The following is a 22,838-nucleotide window of genomic DNA, read 5'->3' as shown; positions in this document are numbered from 1 at the left end:
TTAACCACACGATTTTGTATTTAATTCTCTATTGTCTTCAAGTGCTTGTTTTTTGTTTTTTACATCTATATAGACTTAAACTTGAGTTTACTTATGAATTCAGCTTCTTTTTAAATCCTCATAATTCCTAGCATAGGGTTAGAGTCACCGAAAGAACTAAAAAAACCTTGTTTAATTCAACCAGACTTGACCTTATCTTATTTTGATCAAGATAATAATAATAGTAGTGATAGTCATCAGGGTCCTCTCTGTTCTTTGGAGATCCTAATTTCTCACTTGTACTAATGCTCTGAATAACTGGTGAGAATTTATAGATTTTACCAACTCCTTATGGTAGACTGACCAGGAGTCTGTGTGTTCTGTTCCGTTCTGGTTCATTTAGGATAATAGCTTTCTGAATAGGGCTGTAGTTCCATTCACCTATGGGTGATTGGTTGTGCTCTATCTGTATGAATACTGCTTTAGCCAGCAAGTATAAACCAGAATGTCCTTGCACTTAGTTCTCTCTGTAGAAGAAAGTCCAGCACATTTCCTGCTGCATACACGGCATAAAATACTCTTTTATTTACTAAGGGACTTTTCTCTACTATGTTGTTTGGGGCCTTTATTGCTATGCCTGGCTGATTATGTTAGAGTTAGTTATAAACTCATAAGGAAAGAAACGTATGCGTGTATTTTGAAAGTGTTCCGTGCATATTGTTCTTACGTGGTCAAAGGAACAAAATAGTAAAAATTCCCTCAGATACGTTTCAGTGAGGAAGGTAGGCAAATGCATAGTTTCAGGGCAACTTGGCTAGAACAATTCAGTGAGTAATTTCAAGGCAACCAGAGATGTGTGAAATACAGTCACAGAGTAAAGACAAGAATGATGACTTTTCCTCAAGGTTTGTACATGACCCTTCACTGGGGTTCTTAGCGTAGATAAGGAGGTGAGGATAAGGCAGAATTCTCAATAGAGGGACAAAAAAATCTTTTCCTAACAGTAGGGAAAGTCAGAGACAAGGGAAAGTTGGAAGACAGAGGGACTTTAGGTCCCAAGAATTATCTTAATGTAATTAAAGATAAGGTTCTTTCCCTAGGGCTTGAGAAGGAGCAGTGAAGCCATTATGCTGCCCCAGAAGAAAGCTGCAGGCCAAATAGTTAAAAATGAGAAAGAGTTCTTATTTTTTTGTTAAGTAGGATAAGGAAAATTAGATAATTAAAGCATAGTGGGAGAAAGTATGTGATGTTCCGGACCAGTGGTCCCCAACCTTTTTGGCACCAAGGACCAGTTTTATGGAAGGTAGTTTTTCCATGAACCAGGGTGATGGGGGTGGGGATGGGGAATGGCTTCAGGATGATTCAAGCGCTTTATGTTTTTTGTGCACTTTATTTCTGTTGTTGTTACATCAGCTCCACCTCAGATCATCAGGCATCCTGGAGGTTGGGAACCCCTGTTCTAAACTTTATTGTATAAGTATTAGTAAATATCCACTTAAATATTTACGTATTTATGTACATAGTAAGTTTACATTTCCAGTAAAAGCATAAATGACTAGATGCCTTTGCAGATGGATCATCTGAGACTCTGTGTTACAGAGAGGAAGCCTGGTTGTTACCAGCCTGTGTTGCTTTTATTTTCAGTCCCCCACTACTACAGAAGCTCCCTGAGGATGGAGACAACCTGTTTGTTTTGTTCCTGACTATGTTTACAGCATGGTCCTTGTGGGAAAATGCTTGGTTAGTTGGCTAGTGGCCACGTAGACCTGCAGCCATGATTCAGAGAGCTGCTCACCTCCTCTGTGTGGTGACCAGTGAGCCAAATCGTAGGGGAAAAGGTTGGAAAGAAGGGAACATCTTAGGAATCTAGCCTTTCGTCCTTTTACCTCTTGGTGTTATTTATTAGTTCTGGTTTGAGACTTTATTTTTTCTTGGACTGTTTTCTTTATGACACCTTACATTAATTTTCTTTTTTGTTGTTGTTGTTTTTTTTTAACAAATGAAACAGTTTAAACTGATAACTACTGCTATGCCCCCAATATTTTGATTTTTAGTATTTTATTATTGATTTGTTTTGCTACTTTGGTGATAAGATTAGATGTTCTTTCCTGGATGGGGCACGGGAAGGAGAACCCTATTTTTTCTTCTAAAAATAGGGAAGCTGAAAATAATAATTACAGTTTTCCAGGGGCTGTCATTTCTGAAATCAGAAAATGTATTATTTTGACTTTCAACTTAATACCTTATTTATTTTATAATATGCAAAGTACTTTCACGTGTATGATTCCATTTAATCTCATGAGGAATCTTGGGAGGAATGTACCTTTATTATCATTTTCAGATGAAGGGAAATCTGCATTTTTACTGTCGATAATGTGTTAATGACCTTGTGTGATGTCAGGTTCTGTGACTAGAAGTAGAGAATGTTGAGGCAGCGTGGAGAGCCCCTTCTGCTCCACACGGTCAGACCAGCCTCGATGTCTCGGCACTGTTTAGGGGCAGAGTACCTTCTGGAGATGCCAGGATGATGGAGGGATTCAGAATGATCCTGAATAAGAGATATTTGAAGGAACTAAGCCTCTTTAGTTGGGAGTAGACAGTCACAGGGAAGAGGGGTTGGAGGTACTCAAGTATCAACTCTAGTGTGTAAGCTTTAACAATTTTTTTTTTAAACAGAATCATCCAGAGATGTAGTAAATTGCAGTGGGAGACACTTTCTCCTGTGTAGTAGTTTAGTCTGGATAGAGACTTGGCATTTTAGCGGGAATGCAGGCACGTATTATTGGTGCCTCTTAAATTGCTGCCCTTATTGGGCCTGGGGTGTGGTCTAGGAATCCGTTAATTCTAAACACCCTGGGAACCTCTGAACTTGGAGACTTTAAGGTTCTCTTCCACCCTCAAAGCCTAATGCTTCTGTGATGCTCCACAGGAAAGGCCAAACTGATTATATTTCCCCATTCTGAACTGAGACTGGTTTTGGGGAAGGAAAAAAATTCCCGGCTGTGATGTTAACATAGTTTTGTTTTAAGCGTTTGCCTTTTTTTCCCTCCTCAGTGCTTGCTGCATTAACAAATATAGACCTGGCTTTGGAGCAGGGATCTGCACCAGCCTTGTTCAAGATCCTGCAGTCACCCGCACTGGGCCTGCGAGGGCTGCAGCAGCAGAATAGTGACTGGTACCTCAAGCAGCTCCTGAGTGACAGACAGCAGAAGAGACAGGTAACAGCATCTTGAGTGGCACCTGTAAGGCTTGACTTCCATCCATTTCAATCTCATGCTGTTGTGTAAAGATATCTGTGGGGCCTTCCTCCCCACCCCCCACCCTGCTAATATAACTGTTCCTCCTGCATGTGAATTAAGCTGTTTAATATCCTCAGGTAAAGTGCACATTGTCTTCAGCTCTCTTTTCCTTGTAGAGTTGTAAATCCCCTCTTAAATAGCTTCGCCCACCCTCTGAATATCACCACCCCTTCACTTGAAGTCTGTTAAATCCACAACTTGAAACTGCTGGGCAGAGGACTTCCCAGGTGGCTCAGTGGTAAATTATCCACCTGCCAATTCAGGAGATGCAGGTTCAGTCCCTGGGTTGGAAAGATCCCCTGGAGAAGGAAATGGCAACCCACTCCAATATTCTTGCCTGGGAAATCCCATGGACAGAGGAGCTTGGTGGGCTATAGTCCATGGTGTTGCAAAAGAGTCGGATACGACTCAGTGACTGAACAACAACAAAAGCCATTAGGGAGAACCTGAAATTTTATATTCTTACTTCAGGAATTTCCACTTTAAAAAAAAAACCCATACCTCATGAGTTTCCTCTGGCTAATACCTGGAAAGCATTTAATATTGCAGTAAGAGTAGACTGTGTGGGATTGTACTCTATGGGTTTTTATTTTTTAGAACAAATATAAGGGGCTTTTTTTTTTTTTTTTTGCTAAATAAGGACTAGTATACGTTTTATAAATTCTCATTATTGGCCAGAGAAAGCAGCATTAATGTGCTGATGCTTCTATAAAGATTTTATCTTGGAACATTTCGATGCTCTTTACAAAATATTCTTTTAGGTGTGCTGGTATCTGGAAAGTCATTCTTCCCCAGATTTGACAAGGGTTTTTGACTCCAGTTTGAGCTACTGCTTCAGCTGCTTGTAGCCTGAAGCTGTCTCTTAGGTCTGTGGCTCAGTGTCCCTAATAACTTGTTGGGATGTGAGAACTGTGAGGTCTGGACATGCAGGCAAGCGTCATCTTTACCTGAATATTCTCTGCTTTTCTCAGGGTGGTCAGGCTGAGCCCCTGCAGAAGGAGGAGCTACAGTCGGGAGTGGATGCTGCAAACACTGCCGCCCAGGAATATCAGAGAAGTAAGAGTCCCCTCAGCTGTGTGTCCCCTGAGGTACTGAGTAGGGGAGGAGAGTGCCTTTGTGTCATGGAGGGGCCTAGGAGTAGATTCTGTCACTCCTCAACCCACCCCAAGCCTATTAGCCACAGTCAACTACCAGGTACCTTTGGTGGCAGTAGGAGTCCTCCAGTTTTAAAAGTAGAACCAGAGTCCGTGTAGGCTCGCTTTGGCTCTAAGCACGTGCTTACATGGTTGGTTAGGACTTCCCTGGTGGCTCGGTGGTAAAGAATCTGCCTCTCAATGTAGGAGATGTGGATTTGATCCCTGGGTCAGGAAGATCTCCTGGAGAAAGAAATGGCAACACACTCCAGCATTCTTGGCTAGAGAATCCCGTGGACAGAGGAGCCTGATGGGCTTCAGTCCATAGGGCTGCAAAGAGTCAGAAACAACTTAGTGTCTGAACGACGACGACAACAACAACTTTGCCAGGCTCTCCTTGTTGTAGGGGAGAGATGTTTTAGGTAGAGCGTAGTGGTGGCAGGCAGGAGGAGTTGGAGCGGAAAGAAAACGGGTGAGGAGAAGAGAAGAGGAAAGAAAACAGATGTACTGAGATGCGGCTCATGTACCATTGAGTTCATCCTCAGACTGAGAAGACCACTGTCTGAAGGTGGAAGTTCCACTTCAAACGTCACAACTAATAGTTTAGCTGCAGAATATGATTTTCTCCTGTGAAAACTGGCGTCTGCACCCCCTTGGGGCTCTGGGAGCCAGTGGCTTTTCTCACCTCGAGTTCTCTACCCAGGGTTGGCGGCAGTGGCAGCAATCAATGCCGCAATCCAGAAGGGCGTGGCCGAGAAGACTGTCCTGGAACTGATGAACCCTGAAGCCCAGCTGCCGCAGGTGTACCCGTTTGCCGCTGATCTTTATCAGAAGGAGCTGGCCACCCTGCAGCAGCAGAGTCCCGAGGTGAGCTCACCAAACCCGTGCTGTTTGTGAGCAAAACAAGAGTGGACATGAATTGAATACCCACTTCTGGGTGTAGTTAGGCAGAACCTTTTTTTTTAACCAGAATCTTAGACTCCTTGTGGTTTTATTAAATGTCTGACCTCCTTGGGTCTTCCAAGATGCCCTTCCTTACTCTTTGCCCACCTCTCCCTTTCTCTGCAGCGTAGCCTCACCCACCCTGAGCTCTCTGTTGCAGTGGAGATGCTGTCATCGGTGGCCCTAATCAACAGGGCACTAGAATCTGGAGACATGAACACAGTGTGGAAACAACTGAGCAGTTCAGTGACAGGCCTTACAAACATCGAGGAGGAAAACTGCCAGAGGTGGGTGCCCCTGACCCTAACCTCTGTCTTCTGTGAGCCAACGTCTTATTTTCTCTGCAGGAATCGTGACTTGCTTGTAATCGTCTTTTGGTTCCCCCACACCCCTGCCCCCCGTATTTCAATTCATTTTATTATGCTGAAGGATTTGTAGTAAATTACAGATACTATAGCATTCCACTCCTAAATTTATTATAAATACGCTTATTGAAAACAATGAGGATATTTGTCATGTAGTCAAAATAACATCCTTATACCTTGTCAAGTCAATAATACTTCTTGAATATTTTCTAAACCTAGTCTGTTTTCATACTTCTTCTCTTGTTCCCAAACTGTTTGTTCTTTTCAGCTGGTTTTTCAAACCAGGATGCAATCCATATTGTGTCCCTTTGGTATCTTTTATTTATTTTATTTAAAAAATTTATTTATTTTTAATTAAAGGATAATTGCTTTATTATGTTGGTTTTTGGCATACATCAACATGAGTCAGCCATAAGTATACACATGTCCCCTTCCTCTTGAACCTCCTTCCACCTCACACACCCCCACTTTGATATTTTTTAATCTAGCCTCATCCCTTTCTTTATAGTGCTGACTTGTTAAAGAGTTGGAGCCAGTTGTCCTCGAAAATGTCCCATTTTCAGTTTTGGTTGCTTCCTAATATTTGTTTTATTCCTGTAAATTGGAAATCAGGTCTAAAGACTTGTCAAGATTCAGTGAAGGATTTTTGGTGACGTGTGTTTCATATTTTCTCATATTAAGAGGCACGTAATACCTGCTTGTCCCCACCATCAGAGATACTGAGACTGATCCTTGGGTTAGGCAGTCTGCCAGTCCCTTCATTGTGTATTTATTTTTCTCCCTTATCTCCAGAACATAATCTTTTTTTTTGTACCTTTTACACCATCACAATGTCCAGTTTTCCATTAACCATTTGTCTAATGTTTTTAACCCCAACTGATAATCCTTGTGTAAACCCAGACTTCCGGTGAGAGTTGCTGAATGGTGATTTGTTGACCTGTCATTCCTTGTATGTTTATTAGCTGGTGTTTGACTTTGTTTTCTGATCCTCAGAGGGGTTGTCTGAGCTGCTGCCTCGGATTCCAGAGTTAGTCTTACCTGAAATTTAGAACAAGTAATATAAATATTTTTCATATAGATAATAAGAATTAGTGGTATCTTTGTATTTTTACCCTTTGTTCAGGGTAACGCCTGGGTCCCAAAGCTGACCTTTAGAATACATCAAACTTTTAGGGTTCCTCAGCCATCTCTTGGATCCTGTGCCCCCACGTCTTCTTATTCCCATCCACAGAAATAACCCCGCAGGTCCCTTTTCTAAGGTTGCACTTCTCTCTTTTGTCGGGGGAATGGGGCAGGTATCTGGATGAGCTGATGAAGCTGAAAGCTCAGGCCCGTGCAGAGAACAATGAATTCATTACGTGGAATGACATCCAGGCTTCTGTGGACCATGTGAACCGGGTGGTGCAGGAGGAGCATGAGCGTGAGTGAGCTGCTTCCACTCCCCAATCATGCCATAGCCACGCATGGTGTGATCCCACCCTCCCGGGGACACTACCCCAGGGGATTTCTGGGAACTGAAAAAAAAAACAAAAAAGCCTGTCCATTTAACTATCTCAAAAAGCTACGGTTGTCTATTGTTTTAAAAACACCAGGCCACTGCTATAATTGGAGAAGTGTGTAAAGAGAACTAAGCTTTTTCAGGAGGTGAATTGAATGTGATCTGTTACTTTTAAATGCTGTTATAACAGGTTCTGACACTGCCTGGAGCTAGATCATATTGCACAAATTGTCCTCCTTAAGAGGTCTCTCACTTCAGACACCAGCTTTGAACCTGGTGTTCCCAGGTCACCGTACTTTCGAAAATATATTCAGGGGTCCCCTCCACCCGCTCAGTTTCAGTAATTGACTAGACTGACTTACTAAACTCAGGCAGGCACTGTACTTGTGGTTATAGTTTTATCATTGCTGTTGTCCAGTCACTCAGTCGTGTCTGACTCTGCAGCCTCATGGACTGCAGCAGCCCGGCTTCCCTGTCCTTCACCATCTCCTGGAGCTTGCTCAAACTCATGTCCATTGAGTCAGTGATGCCGTCCAGCCATCTTGTCCTCTGTCGTCCCCTTTTCCTCTTGACTTCAATCTTTGCCAGCATCAGGGTCTTTTCTAATGAGTCAGCTTGTTGCTTCAGGTGGCCAAAGTATTATAAAGAGTACAAATTGACTTTTATTGTACAAGAGTACAAAAAGAGTTTTATGTAGAGTACAAATCAGGACCAGCCAAAAGAAACCAATGGGGTGATGTCTTGAAGGGCCCCAAATTCAAAGCTTCTGTGTCCTCAGGATTTGTTGCCCTTTCCAGCCCATTGATGTGTGTCCTAGCCCGGGAAGGTCACCTGAGCTTTGGCTATCCAGAGGTTTTACTGGGGCTTCATTACTTCTGATTGATTAAATTACTTGGCAAAGTAGTGGCCAAGTAATTGAATTCAATTTCCAATCTGCTTTTTGTGTCTGGAATAGCCAAGCTGATGTTCCGAGATCGTAAGACTCAAAACCCCAACCTTCTGATCACATGGTTGGTTTTTCCAGCATGACCAGCCCCTATGCCAGAAGTTTCTAGGGGCCCAACAGGAGTCACCTGTTTGGCATAAACTCAGGTGTGATCCTAGGAGCCTACCATGAACAACAAAGACACTCCTATCACTTGGGAAATATGGTAAAGAATCTACCTGCAGTGCAGGAGACCCGGGTTTGGTCCCTGGGTCGGAAAGATCCCCCAGAGAAGGGAATGGCTTCCCACTCCAGTATTCTTGCTAGGAAAATCCATGGACAGAGGAGCCTGCTGGGCCACAGCCCAGGGGGTCGCATGGAGTCAAGACACGACTGAGCAACTTTCACTTTCCAGAAGCCAGAGACAAAGACCAACCAAATTTTTTATTATACAGTGGAGTCATTACAGAAGCAGTGCGGGGACTTCTCTGGTGGTCCAGTGGTTAAGGCTGTGCACTTCCACTGTTGGGGGTGTGGATTCAATTCCTGGTTGGGGAACGAAGGTCCCGCAGGCCATGTGGTGTGCCAAAAATTAAAAATCAAAAAAGAGTAGTCCAGCTGGCTGAGATACTTAAGGAGTGAACACTCCTAGTTTTATTTAGTGTTTCCTGTGAGAGATAATCAGTGATGTAGTGGGAAGAGCCTTGCCTTGGAGAAGGAGGCTCTGAGCTTTGATTTTCCATCTGCCACTTGTTTGCTGTGTGATCTTAAAGAGACACCTAAACCTCATCCTTTTATTTTTTTCTATAAAAATGTTGAACTAGGTGATTTTTAAGATTCCCTTGAATGCTTCAGTTTGGGATTGACATGTGCAGACTGCTGTATTTAAAAAGGATAACCAACAAGGACCTACTGTATAGCACAGGGAACTCTGCTCAGTGTTATGGGGCAGCCTGGATTAGAGGGGAGTTTGGGGAAGAATGGACACGTGTATATGTATGACAGAGTCTCTTCGCTGTTCACCTGAAACTATCATAGCATTGTTAATCAGCTATACCCTAATCCAAAGTAAAAAGTTAAAAAAGATTCCCTCGAACCCTAGACTTTTTGTGAGTCAAGAATAGCTTTGATCACATATTGGAGTATACTTGAAAGCTATCTTGTAAAGCTAGTTTTATCACAGTCCTCATCACTCTTCAGTTAGACCAATTAAAAATAAAACAAAAAGACTTGAGAATTTCAATAGGAAAAAATATATAAGGGAGTTTACTTAGATGAAAAAAGCCCACTACATTTAAAAGAAAAAATTTAAATGCTGCTTAACATTTTGGATGGCAAATTGTAGTTTAACTCATTGTAGCACTTGGGTAGAGGATTGATGGTCACTTAGCTTGTTTAAAGACTGATTTATTTATACAGTTTCTTAATTTAAAAAAATAACCTTCTGTCCATCCCTGTGTAGGGATTTTAGCCATTGGTTTGATTAACGAAGCCCTGGATGAAGGTGATGCCCAGAAGACCCTGCAGGCCTTGCAGATTCCTGCAGCTAAACTCGAGGGGGTCCTCGCAGAAGTGGCCCAGCATTATCAGGACACACTGATCAGAGCAAAGAGAGAGAAGGCCCAGGTGAGTGGCCCTGAGTTGTTCCTTTCTGTTCAGAGAAGGCCATCCATTCTAGAACTGAGACAGAGGGAGGGGTGTTCACTCAATGACTTGTCCTTGGGCACCCTTAGATTCAGAGCAGTGGAGCACACAGTGTAAGAGTCATAGACTCTGCCTTCCGGAACTTGTGCTATTTTACACGTTTGGTTTGTTTGTTGGTGTTTGTTGTTATGGTTGTAGACACACCTCTTATGTCTCTTTACATAAATTCTCTGTTGAAACATAAGATCCAGGAAAATGTGTCAATTATTTAAATATACAGTTGTATAAATGTTCAAGTGAGCATACCTATGTAACTGGTGCTCGGATTATAAAAAGCATTAAGAGAAACCCCCTTATACTCCCTTACATCCTCATTCATTCCCTGCAATGTGCTGGTAACCAGCGTCCTGATTTCTAACACCACAGTTGATTTTTGTCTGGTTTTGAACTGCATTTAAATGAGATCATACATTATCTACTCTTGTGTCTGGCCTCTTTTGCCCCACTTAATGTTAGTGAAATTCATCCATGTGGTTGCATGTAGCAGTGGTTGGTTCACTCTTACTGTTGTGTGCTGTTCTGTTTTGTGGTTATACATTCTGTTATTGGTGAATTTTGGGTTGATTCTCACTTGCTATTGCAATCAGTACTCCTGTGAATATTCTAGTGCATGTCTTTTGGTGAATGTGTATATGCATTTCAATCAGGTATACATTTAGCAGTGGAATTTGTGGGTCATAGGGAATACGTATGTTAGGCTTTAGTAAATAATGCCATAAGGTTTCTTTTTAATGGCTTTATTGAGATACAGTTCACATGCCATATAGCTCACTGCTTTAAAATGTACAGTCCAGTGGTTTTTCATTGTTCATAGACAATCAGTTTTACAGCATAACCAAAATCAATTTTGCAGCATTTTCATCACCCCAAAAAGAAACCTAGGGGACTTCCCTGGTGGTCCAGTGACTGAAACTCTAAACTCCCAGTGCAGGGGGCCCAGGTTCAATCCCTGTTCAGGGAACTAGATCCCACATGCTGTGACTAAAAGATCCTGTATGCCGCAACTAAGACCCAGCAAAGCCAAATAAATAAACAAGTATTATTTTAAAAAAGAAAGAAACTTGGTACCCGTCAGTACCAAGTGGTTTCCCTGCCATCTCTTCAGCTCTAGGTACCCATCCGTCTACTTTCTGTCTGTGGATTTGTCAGTTCTGGACATTCCGTATAAATGGAATCATCAGTACAAGGTGTGGTCCTTTGTGACCGGCTTCCTTCACTTACCTTGGTTTATCCAAACTGTAGCATGCATTAGTATTTTCTTTTTGTTGTTGAACGATATTCCGTTGTATGGCTGCACCACATTTTATTTATCTATTCATGAGCTGATGATCATGTTTCTGCTTTGTGGCTGTTAGGGATAATGCTGATATGCATATGTTTTCCAAAGTAACTGTCACACAGTTTTAAAAAGTTTGTTTTGCCTCTTAGCCAGTTTGTTGAGGAGATGGATGAGATTTACACCTGTTTTAGTCCTCTTGATGAATAGGAAGTCGCCATGCGTTTAGTAGGCCCTCAGTTGTTTGTTCTGTGATTAAAGTGTAATGACCACCTGTTTGTCTGAATTGTGGTTCATCTCCTTTTAAATTCTTCCAACAACAGTTGAATAAGGACCTCCTCAACAGTTGTGCCGAGACCCGCAACTCTGAAGATCCCTGCCATGAGGTTCTTGCAGCAGGCAGAAGAGCTAAAAGAATTTCTTTATTCAGGAGATCAGATTCTTTCTGGAAAATGAAAAGTAGTGAAACAGACCAGGGCTTTTGTATAATTGGAGCTTTTGTACACTGACACCCTTGTGGGTTCTGTAAGTTTGGGCTGTGGGGTAGGAGTTGTAGATAATACAATTTTTTTTTTTAAGAGGCAAAAATCAACTGTGGTATTAGCCCAGTGCCTAGATTTTATTTTAAAAATTTATGTGTTTATTTAGGCTGCATTGGTCTTTGTTGTTGTGCATGGGCTTTCTCTAGTTGTAGAGAGTGGGGGCTACTCTAGTTGCAGTGTGAGGTCTTTTTATTGCAGTAGTTTCTCTTCTTGTGGAGCGTGGGCTTTAGGGTGTGTGGGCTTCAGTAGTTGTGGCACATAGGCTTTTGGTGCCCCTTGGCATGTAGGATCCTCCCAGACCAGGAATTGAACTGGTATCCCTGCATTGGCAGGCAGATTCTCAACCACTGACCCACCAGGGGAGCCCCATAATATAATGTGGATAGATCTTTGATTCTGTTGTCATGAGAGTACTTGATATTAATGTGTCCTAAATGTATACATGTAGCAAGTACCAGGTTCCTTTTAAGAGGGTCATTATTATGCATGTCAGTTGATCCTGTGCTGTGGGTTGAATCACAACTCCCAGGAAATTTTGTAGCCAGGAAACTGAGACAGAGACATTAGCTGGTTTGAGTTACTCTAGTGAGAAGCAGTTGGTCATAGGAAGCCATAAGTGGAGGTCTGTCTGTGACACCAGTTTGTTGGATCAGAGCTTCCCAAACTCGACTGATCACTAGAAACCTTGAAAGGTCATTTTTAAAATACAGATTCCTGAGCTTTAACTCTGTTTCTGTAATTCAGAATCTCTAGTGTGGGGCCTGGCTGCTATGATTCTGCACAGGCCAGTGGTGGTCATGTTGTCTTTTGCTGCCTTATTAGTCCAGAAGGAGTGGACTTTGCAAGAATGAACTAAGTCGGGTCCATGTCTAAAAAAGGAAAGAAGATTGAGGATATAAGTTGTACCTGCTCTCATCATGTGATGGGCCTCACTGCTCCTTTTGTTTGGGTCGTGGGAGTTAAACTTTTAGAGGATATGACTAGAGTTTGAAGCATTTCCTTTTGCTGTGGAATAACTTTCCAGAGTCCATCAAAGGCAGAGGAATAGGGAGAATTAGAGGAAAATTTACTTACACTGCCAGGCTCAGTTGGGTACACTATAGTTTAGATATAATAGTCTTTTTTTTAAGCTTCAGCTCAGCTTTTAAGTTCCTCTTGGGAGTAGTTTTAAAAATAGCCATCTGAGTTCCCAATTTAGCAAGTGAAAGAGCTTAATTTAAATTTGGTCTGTTTTTCTTGTATTATCTCTGTATCTGGTTTTGGTATCAGAGTAATAAAGGCCTCATAGAATGAATTGAGTCGTGTTCCATCCTCTTTTATGTTTTAGAAAAGTTTGTAAAGGATCGGTGTTAGTTCTTTAAACATTTGGTAGAATTCACCAGTGAAGTCATATGGTCATGAATTTTTGGTTTGGTTTTATTTTTGTAGGATATGTTTTGATTTTTTTTTTTAACTGATTTTTATCTCTATATTTGGTATAGATCTGTTCAGATTTTCTTCAAGTAAAATGCCTCTTTTTCTTTCACTTTGCCTTTAGAGAATTCCATTATGCATATATCTTCCCTTTACTCAAATCTGCTGAATCCCTCTAGTGAATATTTCAGTCATTGTATTTTTCAACTTCATAATTTAATCTGTTTCGTTAATATATGTATGTGTGTGTGCGTGTGATATTCTGTATTTGGTGAGGCATCGTTCTCATTTCCTTTAGTTATTGGAACATACTTTAGATTGCTGATTTAGGTTTTTGTCTACTATGTTGTCTGCTTTATTTTTTTTTTTTCCTCTTTGGGCCATGCTGTCTTGTTTTTTTTACATATCTCGTAATTTCTGGCTGAAAGTTAGACATTTTAATAATATAATAGAGAAGGTTTGGAAATCAGATCCTACCCGTCCTTGGGCTTTATTGCCAGTTCATTTCTGTTGCTGTTTGCCTAGTGCTTTTCAGTCCTTTCAAGTCTGTATTTTTTGTCATGTGTGTCCTCTGAAGTCTCTGCTTGGCTAGCTAGTGGTCAGCTAACGATTAGACAGAAATTCCCTTGAATGCCTAGAACCAGCAACGCTTCCAGCCTTTGCTGAGGGGCTTTGTGTGTTGGGGCCTGCCTTCAGCACTCAGCTGGGCAGTTCACAGTTTTGCTTTAACCTTCACTTCGTGCTTGCCCAGAGCCCCGGGGTCAGCCAGTGTCAGAGCTTACAGTCTTACCAGGTCTTTTTTGAGCATGTGCAAAGCCTACACATGCACTGTCGTCGTCTAGATCCCCATCCCAGGAATTTGTCAGAGCTTTTCAAAGCTGTCCCTGGACATCTCATTCTCTAGCTTTTCCTTTGGAGGTTTTGGTTTTTTTTTTCTGTGCACTGAAGCTTGTGGGATCTTAGTTCCCTGATCAGGGATTGAACTCCAGGAATTGAACTCTCCCTGGGCAGTGAGAGCATGGAGTCTTAACGACTGGACCGTTGGGGAAGTCTGTGTTTTTAAGCTCTTCTGTTAGCCTATTTTTGCCTAAGTGTTTATCCACTGCCTCAGACATCTCTGATGTGAAGCAGTTACCTCTTACTGTTTTGGATGGATACTCCAGAAAGGCTGTTTGCACTGGGCACGCTCTGAGTCAGGTCAAATAAAGAGAACCTAGCTGTGGTCTTCCGGGGAACTCCCTAATGTGTCAACTAATGCCAGTTTTCTGGGAATAGATAGATCTGAAGGAGGAAGGTGTGCACGGGGTGGGAGCTGAGTGGGTGGGCAGAGCACAAAAAGGGAATAAAGCCATTTAAAGCGCCACAAACCTCACTCTCTTACAGAGAGTCAACTGTTCTTGATAAACTCTCTCTGACTGCTGGAAGCCTTTGGTTAATTTCTGGAGTTTTAAAAAAGTTAATTCTGATGATTTTTGCCAGTGTTTTTGTTGCTTTTATGTAGAAGGGATATTCGGAGGTCCTGCCTCCACTGTTTTCACCAAGTCACTTCTCTCTTCATTTAAATTTAGTGCCTTGGGAATACTTGCTAAAAGTAGATTACTGGTCATTGGGTTAGTATTGTTCGAATGCCAAGGCATGGTATTAGTGATGCCTAAAGCTCAGCTTCTATGTATAGCAGTGCCAAATCAAATCTCAGAGATAGAGTTTTGAGTGAAGTAGAAAAGAATAGCTTTATTACTTTGCTAGGCAAAGGGGGATACAGCAAACTCCTGCCTTGAAAAGCTACATGTCCCCACTTGGGGAAAACAGTAAGAAGTTTTATAGACTGATGGATGGGTAGCGAGGTAAGGAAGAGTCAGCGTCATCAACCTTTAGGTCCAATTAGTCTGGGGTCTACATGCTTGTGGGCAGAATACCAAACTCAGAGAAGGTCACAGAGGCTGAATGAAAGCTGTTTCCTGTAATCAAAGAAATGGGAGACAGAAAGACCTTGTGCCCAGGAACCCCACAGGGCCCTGCCTCAGTGTCATTAGGGGTTCTCAAGGAACTCATAATTGGAAATATGAATAATGTTTAAGTCTTGCTTCTCCTCACCTGCCCCACAGTCTGTGTGTACACAGGCATGCATACATGCATGTAGCTAAAAACCAGCAGGTGTGCACTGACACTGCTGGACCAGTTGTAGGAATATTGGATACTTTTGTTTGGGACACTGCTCCTGTCCCAAACCTCCCAAGTGTGTGGCGCCCCCAGTTCTAGCTCTTTCCCTGAGCGTTTACTGTGAGCAACTAGAAGATCGATACCTAAACCATCAAGGCTCCATGTTGATTGGTCAGCAATTGTGTTAATAAATGTTTTATAGATTCATGTATGTGTGTTTCATGTGTATATGGTATGTATGATGTGTTAATGTATATCTATATGTATATATAGCATGTTTAATGTACGTGATGAGTGCTAAGATTAAGATATTACATTTATATTACACATGTATGTGTCTACACATTTATGAATATTTTAGAAATCATGACACGTGCATCCATGCTGCATAAAACGAGAGACTTTTAAGGAGGTTTTAAGGGGTGAGAAGTGCCCTTTGTGGGCTTCCCTGGTAGCTCATCTGGTGAGAAATCCGGATCAGGAAGATCTGCTGGAGAAGGGATAGGCTACCCACTCCAGTATTCTTGGGCTTCCCTGGAGGCTCAGACAGTAAAGAATTCACCTGCAATGTGGGAGACCTGGGTTCAATCCCTGGGTTGGAAAGATCTCCTGGAGAAGGGACTCTACCCACTCCAGTAGTTTTGCCTGGAGAATTCCATGGACAGAGAAGCCTGGCAGGCCACAGTCCATGGTGTTGCAGAGTCGGACACAACCGAGCGACTTTCACTTTCACAGTACCCTTTGCAAATGTCTGTGTGCTTTCCATATACATACATACGTATGGTAACTGTTCTTTCTTTTGTCTGTCTTCCCTTTCCTTTCCCTGTATCTTGTGGCTTCTCCACCTCTTTTACCTCCAATCACCGCCCACTCCTTGGATTCTTATTTCTGGTCCCTGGCTCTTTACCTCTTACCTCTTCTAAAATGCAGTGTGCTTCACAGTGTAGTCAGAGATGTCAGGGGATGTTATTTCGGTATATTTTATATGGCATTTTCACATTAAATCTGTTTCATCTTAATATCCTCCACAATATCTCATCAGGTTTTTAACTCTCTAGAGGGGTTTAAATTAATCCTTAGAGCAAACTCTCACAGGAGGATGTTGAGTTGTGTCATCTGATTTGATCTAATTGGAGCAGTGAGGTCCCCTTCTTGCCTTACACTGGGATGATGGTGTATGTCATCTGTCTTGCCTCCTTCAGTCAGAGGAAGGATGTTTCGATCTCATTTCCCCCTGACCCACCTGAGACACGGATCCAGTCTTTTTTTTTTCCTTTCACACCACAGCTCTGTCACTTGTTTCTTAGGAATGTATGAAATGTGTGTATGTATGAAAATGCTTGTTTTATTCCTCCTGCTTTACTCTGCATGGAACAAAGATGACAGAACTCTGGATGGTCAAAATTTCTTTTTCTTAATACTTATTTATTTATTCAGCTGCACCAGGTCTTTGCTGCGGCACAGGGGACCTTCGATCTTCGTCTTTGATCTTAGTTGCAGCATGTGAGATTTAGTTCCCTGACCAGGAGCTGATTGAACCTAGGCCCCCTGCATTGGGAGCATGGAATCTTAGCCCCTGGACCAGCAGGGAAATCCCCTGGATAGTCAGAATTCTTGATAAGCTGCACCTTTCTCCAGATGCAAGGAAGGCTGAGCCAAATCTCCCAGCTTTGCTTACAGGAGATTCTGTGCAAAGATAGCTCATGTATGATTAGCCTAAAACTGAAACTCCAAATGACCTGATTCTTTGGAAGCACCCATTTTTAGGGTGCAAGGATGTTTACGCCACTTCTCTCAGAGGCTATACCTTCAGCAGTCTAGCTCATGACTTCTCAGTATAAGTTGTCACTGACTCAGTATATTATCTCATATTGAAACTATTACTTAGCATTGCCAGTATTTATTCACAGGACTCTTGAGAGTTGTGTGTGGCCATTTTCTATTTTGAGTAACAGAAACTGACCAGTGGTAGAGAACGGCTGAGTTCTGCAGCTGTTAGGCAACTTGCTCTTGTGTTCTGTTTATTGGAGTCCTCTTTTCCTTTACTGAGACTGTGAGCTTCTTACATTGGGACAGTGCCTGTGATTGTAAGCCCAGCACTTAACATAATTTAAAGTGGTCTTTCTTTCTAAAACTCTGCATTTGAGCGAAATCTTTACTTTGGATTTCAGGTGGCTTCCTTTGGCCTCACCCTGTCACCAAGGCACTTTGTAAACTGTGGGGATTTGTGACTTCTTGGCTTGGCTGAGTGAAATATTGTGTCTCTCCCCAATAACACAGGAGGAAAGCCGAGCCTCCTCTAAGATTTTGTAGTTTCTTCAACTACTGGGTGTGCTGAAGACAGTGAAACTTCCCATTTTTTCCCAAAGCCAAGACCCTGCTTCATCTGACAACACAGTTAAAGTAACTGACCCCAACCGTCTCCTTGGTGCTTTGGCAAATTATATTTATATCAAGCAGTCTCAAAGGATTTTTTGAGCTACTATTTATCCCAGCTGCTATTAGCTCAAGCCTCAGGAGTAGTTACTCTTGGTAGGTCTGCCAAGGTTGTCTCAAACACAACTCTCCCAGCCTGGTCACTGTGAAACCCTAGGTGCCTTGCCTAAAAGGAGAAAAAGACTCTATTTCTGTCTCACCCTTGTCCCTAGTATTCAACTCAAACTACACTGTGGGCTGGAGAAACTCTTTTTGGCCACGCTGAGTAAACTAATCACCATTTATTATGTTTCTGTGTGAAGATGTGTCTCTTAAGTTTGCAACAACTGATTTAACTTCTGAGTTTTAGAATATAAGCTGATGATAAGCTTAAATTCTCCATAGTGACTCCTAACTTTGCGATAGTCTTGATAGTCATAAAAATAGTGGTCATAGAGAATGTATTGTTGTTGCTGTTTAGTTGGTAAGTCATGTCTGACTCTTTGCAACCACATGGACTGTAGCCCACCGGGCTCCTCTGTCCATGGGATTTCCTAGGCAAGAATACTGGAGTGGGGTGCCATTTCCTTCTCCAGGGGATATTCCCAGATCAGGGATCGAACCTGTGTTTCCTGAATCGGCAGGAGGATTCTTTATCACTAAGCCACCAGGGAAGCCCAAAAAATACATAGAGAATATTTACTCCCTCTGAATATTGCTGGCAAAGAAGGCTTTTTAAAAAAATGTACTGTGTATTCATATGCATGCCGTGGTCCTTGTCAGTGTTTAAGTCCCTGGGTCTCTTCCCAGTTTGGACCTTTTGCCCCTTCCTGTGCTCTCATCCTCCTGAATGACTGGAATTCATCTTCCTATATCCGTCACTTACATTTGAGGTATTTCTCGTGTAACCCTTTTACCAGTTTTTGATGCTGGCTTCTTCCAGTTGATTATTCCACGTCTTGTATACTTGAAACCTCTTCCTCTGTTTCTCATTGAGTGTCAGAAGCCACCATCATGGCATGTACCCTGATTTCATGCCTCTAATACTGTTTTGCTCTTAATGGTTTATAGGAAACCCAGGATGAGTCAGCTGTGTTATGGTTGGATGAAATTCAAGGTGGAATCTGGCAGTCCAACAAAGACACCCAAGAAGCACAGAGGTGTATGTATCGGTTTGTTTTATTTCTGTTCTGATGGAAAGTGGGGAGTGGCAAGGTGTTCCATAGCTCAGTACTCAGCTTGACTAAGATAAAGGGCTGGGGATTCTCTGATTGCCTAGTGGTTAGGATTTGGCACTTTCACCGCGGAGGCCCAGGCTCTATCCCTGAACGGGGAACCATCCCACTGGCCCAGTGGTGTGGCCAAAATTTAAAAAAAAAAAGATAGTTGTTGGGGGAACAGTATACTAGTAAGCAAATCTAGATGCTTTCTAAACTATTTCAGTAACAGTTCTCTCCTGGGGTAGTTGCCTTAGGAATCTTTGCAATCAATGAAGCAGTGGAGAAAGGTGATGTTGGCAAAACACTCAGTGCCCTTCGTTCCCCCGACGTCGGCTTGTATGGCGTCATCCCCGAATGTGGTGAAACTTACCAGAGTGACCTTGCTGAAGCCAAGAAGAAAAAACTGGCAGCAGGTGAGTTACGGGTAAATCAGTCTGTGTCAGTAAGTAAGAGCTTAGAAATGTCATGGAACAGAGGAAGAGGAAAGGGCCAAGCTATAGGGAAAGACACTGTATATAGTACAGGGCTTACTGCACAAGGAGATAATATTCTTGTGTTTAAAAGTAACTCTTTCTTCCCCTTGAGTACAGCTAATGTTAAAAAGGTCAATTTTCTGAAAATGTTTCTTTCATAGGATATAGTTCTGATTACCTAAGCCTGTAAGATACTTAAAAGTAGTTCATCTGCAGAAACGGGGGAATAAAGATAAGATACTTGATCCCATTTTATGCTTCCCCCCCTTTTTTTTTGAAAATGAACTAGAGAGACTGAATGGTTGCAAGTCTTTTTTGAGAATAGTTTTCTGACACACATGGTCTTACTCCGCTGTAGGCTTTGAAAGGGACAGAGGTAGACGAGGTCAGTTTGCCCATGTGGACTTCATAGGGATTTTCTTTTTATAGTGTGGACATGAATGAGCTAAATGAGACGTTACAGAGCCATAATTTAAAAGGCATTTAGGATCCCTGTTGGGAGAAGGCAATGGCACCCCACTGCAGTACTCTTGCCTGGAAAATCCCATGGACGGAGGAGCCTGGTAGGCTGCAGTCCATGAGGTCACTAAGAGTCGGACACAACTGAGTGACTTCACTTTCACTTTTCACTTTCATGCATTGGAGAAGGAAATGGCAACCCACTCCAGTATTCTTGCCTGGAGAATCCCAGGGACGAGGGAACCTGGTGGGCTGCCGTCTCTGGGGTCGCACAGAGACGGACACGACTGAAGCGACTTAGCAGCAGCAGCAGCAGCAGGATCCCTGTTTACTCTCACAGACCCAAGGGGCAGGTTTTGGGAATGGTCTTCATTTAGGTTGTTCAGCCTGATCAGAGTGATCCTGTAGGATTAGACATGTGGCTGTGGGGAGTGTGGCTCTGAGTTGCTCTGATCTTTCCTTTGTTTCATGTCAGGAGATAACAACAGCAAGTGGGTGAAGCACTGGGTGAAAGGTGGATATCATTATTACCACAACCTGGAGACCCAAGAGGGAGGATGGGATGAACCCTCAGACTTTGTGCAGAATTCCATGCAACTTTCTCGGGAGGAGATCCAGGTAGGTCACATTTCTTCACAAAAGAAGACGCTGAGAGACAGTACCTATAGTTTAGAGGTTATACTACTTAGGAAGAACAAGGGTGTGTGGTCAGTAGCCCTAAGACTAAAAGTAAGGCTACAGAAAAGATCCTGCTGTGCAGCACAGGGAACTCTGCTCAATGTGATATGGCAGCCTGGATGGGAGGGGAGTTTGGGGAGAATGGATACATGTATATATATGGCTGAGTCACTCTGCTGTTCACCAGAAGCTGTCACAACATTGTTAATTGGCTATAGTCCAATATAAAATAAAAAGGTTTAAAAATAAATAATAAATTAAAAAAAAATAAAATTAAGGCTATATAACTAATTTGGAATAATTTTTTTCTAGTATGAGTCCCTCAGATCTAAATTAGTAGAACATCTGGATTATAGAATTAGATCAGATAAATTGTGTGCTTTTTTTTTTAAGAAAACTTCGATAGTCCAGCAAAAAAGAAAAATGAAAAGTTGTTCTGACACCTCATTAAATACAACTACTCTTAATCTTTCCCAATTTACATACTTAATCTCTTTTCTGACTGTCCTACAAACTCCAAACTTTACTGTATTAGAATATAGCCTGCACTTTCACATAAAGTTAGCATTTTTTTATCGCAGCTTTCAAAGCACATCTTTACCATCCCCTGTGTCTTTGCTGATGCTGTTCATTCTTTTTAGAATTTCTTCATTCATTTGATACTTTTTGAACACCTCCTGTCCTCCTACATGTACCAGATATTCTTCTGCGCATTAGAGGTGTAATCATAAACAAAACAAAGTCCCTGCTAACATGAGATGTCCCTCCCCTGCCATCTACATCTGTCAAAATTCTGGCTGTCCAGGCACACCCATATCAAGAGACACCTCCTCTGTGTAACATAGATCAGTGCTCTGCAGAACTTAACGTGTGTGTGTGAATCACCTGGGGATCCTGGTGACGTGAAGACTGACTCTGTGGGTCTGACATGAGGCCTGAAATTCTACATTTCTGACCAGCTCCCAAGTGATACTGGTGCTGCTGGTTCAAGGATATAGTTTTAAATACCACCTACATACATAATCGTGTCTCCCTTGTCTTTGAAAAAAAAAAAGACAAAAATTTTAATCCTCTAGAGCTCTCCTGATTCAGTCTTGCCTGTAAGTTCATACTCTGTTCTTACTAAATACCTTTAAGTTAGTCTGTCCTTCATGAATTCATTTTCCATTACCATTCATGTCTTAGCTCATGGCTATCCAGCTCTTACTTTAGTAAAACTCCTGCTTTAGAATGCATCAGTGGCCTTTTAATTGCCAAGTTCAGCGAGGAGCTGTGCTCTTATCATAGGCGACCTCTCAGTGTGTTCGCTTCCTTAAACCCTCGACTCTTTCGGCTTCTCCAGTGCTGTTCTCTTCTGGTTCTACTTCTGAGTGTCCCTTCTTAACCTCTCTCTCCTTTCATTTCCTCTGACTCCACTTGTGTTATATCTGGGTTCCATCAGCCCCCTTCTCTTCCTCTATAGTCTTCCTCGATCATCTCATTCAAGCCGGTAGCCCCAGCTTTCGCCTGTGTGCTTGCAAAGCACAGTCTTGTTCCTTCAGACTCGCCACCTGCCACCTCCTCACCACCAGGTGTGCCTTTGCATCTGCAGTCTAGAAGTCCAGCAGACACCTCAGCACAGTTTGACAGGAACATCAGGGCTGGAATAGTTCATAATGGTGTATTTTTTTTTCCTCACATAAAGTAATTCTGGAATTGAGCATCCAGGGCAGGTGTGGTGGCTCCACAATGAGGTCTGTCCCAGGGTTCTTCTGTCTTCCTGCTCTGCCATTCTCAAGGTCACCTTGTCCTCCAGAAGGAAGGCAGGCAGGAAGTAGGAAGACGGGGAGGAGAGCAGACAGGGCTGTTGCCAGCTGTCTGTCTCGCTTAAAGAGCTTTCCTTTCCAAAGATCTTACCAAGCTGCTCTGCTTGCATCCCATGGACTGTCCCTAGGTCATATAGTCTTTTTGTTTCTGTTTATTTGGGTGTTTTTTTTTTTTTTTTTTTGGCTGCACTGCATGTCATGTGGGATCTTAATTCCCTGACCAGGGACCAAACCCATCCCCCTGCAGTGGAAGCACAGAATCCTAACCATGGGACTACCAGGGAGGTCCTCATGTAGTCTTTTAACTGTACACATTGTGGCCCGGGGTGGGGGATGGCTCTAACATCAAAGGCAAGAAGGGACTATGGCTATCAGGTGGTTTGCAGGTTTTCTCAGTAACCATTCTCAGCACTCCTGCCCTCACCCAGGGTGATCCAGGGCTGCTCTCACTTGGATCATATGCTACCAGGATTCTAATTCACCCGCTCACGCTAATCTACCAGCTACTCAACTAACCATGCTGCTTTTCTAAAAACACATCTGATGGTTTTA

General features: G+C 42.5%; 1 protein-coding gene across 1 annotated transcript in view; it reads left to right on the top strand.

Annotated features, from left to right (window-relative positions):
* The window catches only part of IQGAP1 (IQ motif containing GTPase activating protein 1), a 107,073-nt gene that overhangs the window by 55,985 nt on the left and 28,250 nt on the right, over positions 1–22,838 (top strand). Inside the window, exons 10-18 of the mRNA XM_055556417.1 lie at positions 3,034–3,197; positions 4,250–4,334; positions 5,115–5,278; positions 5,480–5,640; positions 7,014–7,138; positions 9,604–9,767; positions 18,723–18,813; positions 19,117–19,284; positions 20,279–20,421. Of these exons, the coding sequence (XP_055412392.1) occupies positions 3,034–3,197; positions 4,250–4,334; positions 5,115–5,278; positions 5,480–5,640; positions 7,014–7,138; positions 9,604–9,767; positions 18,723–18,813; positions 19,117–19,284; positions 20,279–20,421 (1,265 nt within the window). The remainder of the gene's footprint in view (positions 1–3,033; positions 3,198–4,249; positions 4,335–5,114; positions 5,279–5,479; positions 5,641–7,013; positions 7,139–9,603; positions 9,768–18,722; positions 18,814–19,116; positions 19,285–20,278; positions 20,422–22,838) is intronic.

This window comes from Bubalus kerabau, chromosome 19 (assembly GCF_029407905.1).
Source record: "Bubalus kerabau isolate K-KA32 ecotype Philippines breed swamp buffalo chromosome 19, PCC_UOA_SB_1v2, whole genome shotgun sequence".
Taxonomy (NCBI): domain Eukaryota; kingdom Metazoa; phylum Chordata; class Mammalia; order Artiodactyla; family Bovidae; genus Bubalus; species Bubalus kerabau.
Note: the sequence above shows the minus strand (reverse complement) of the source record. Positions and strands in the feature narration are given on the sequence as shown.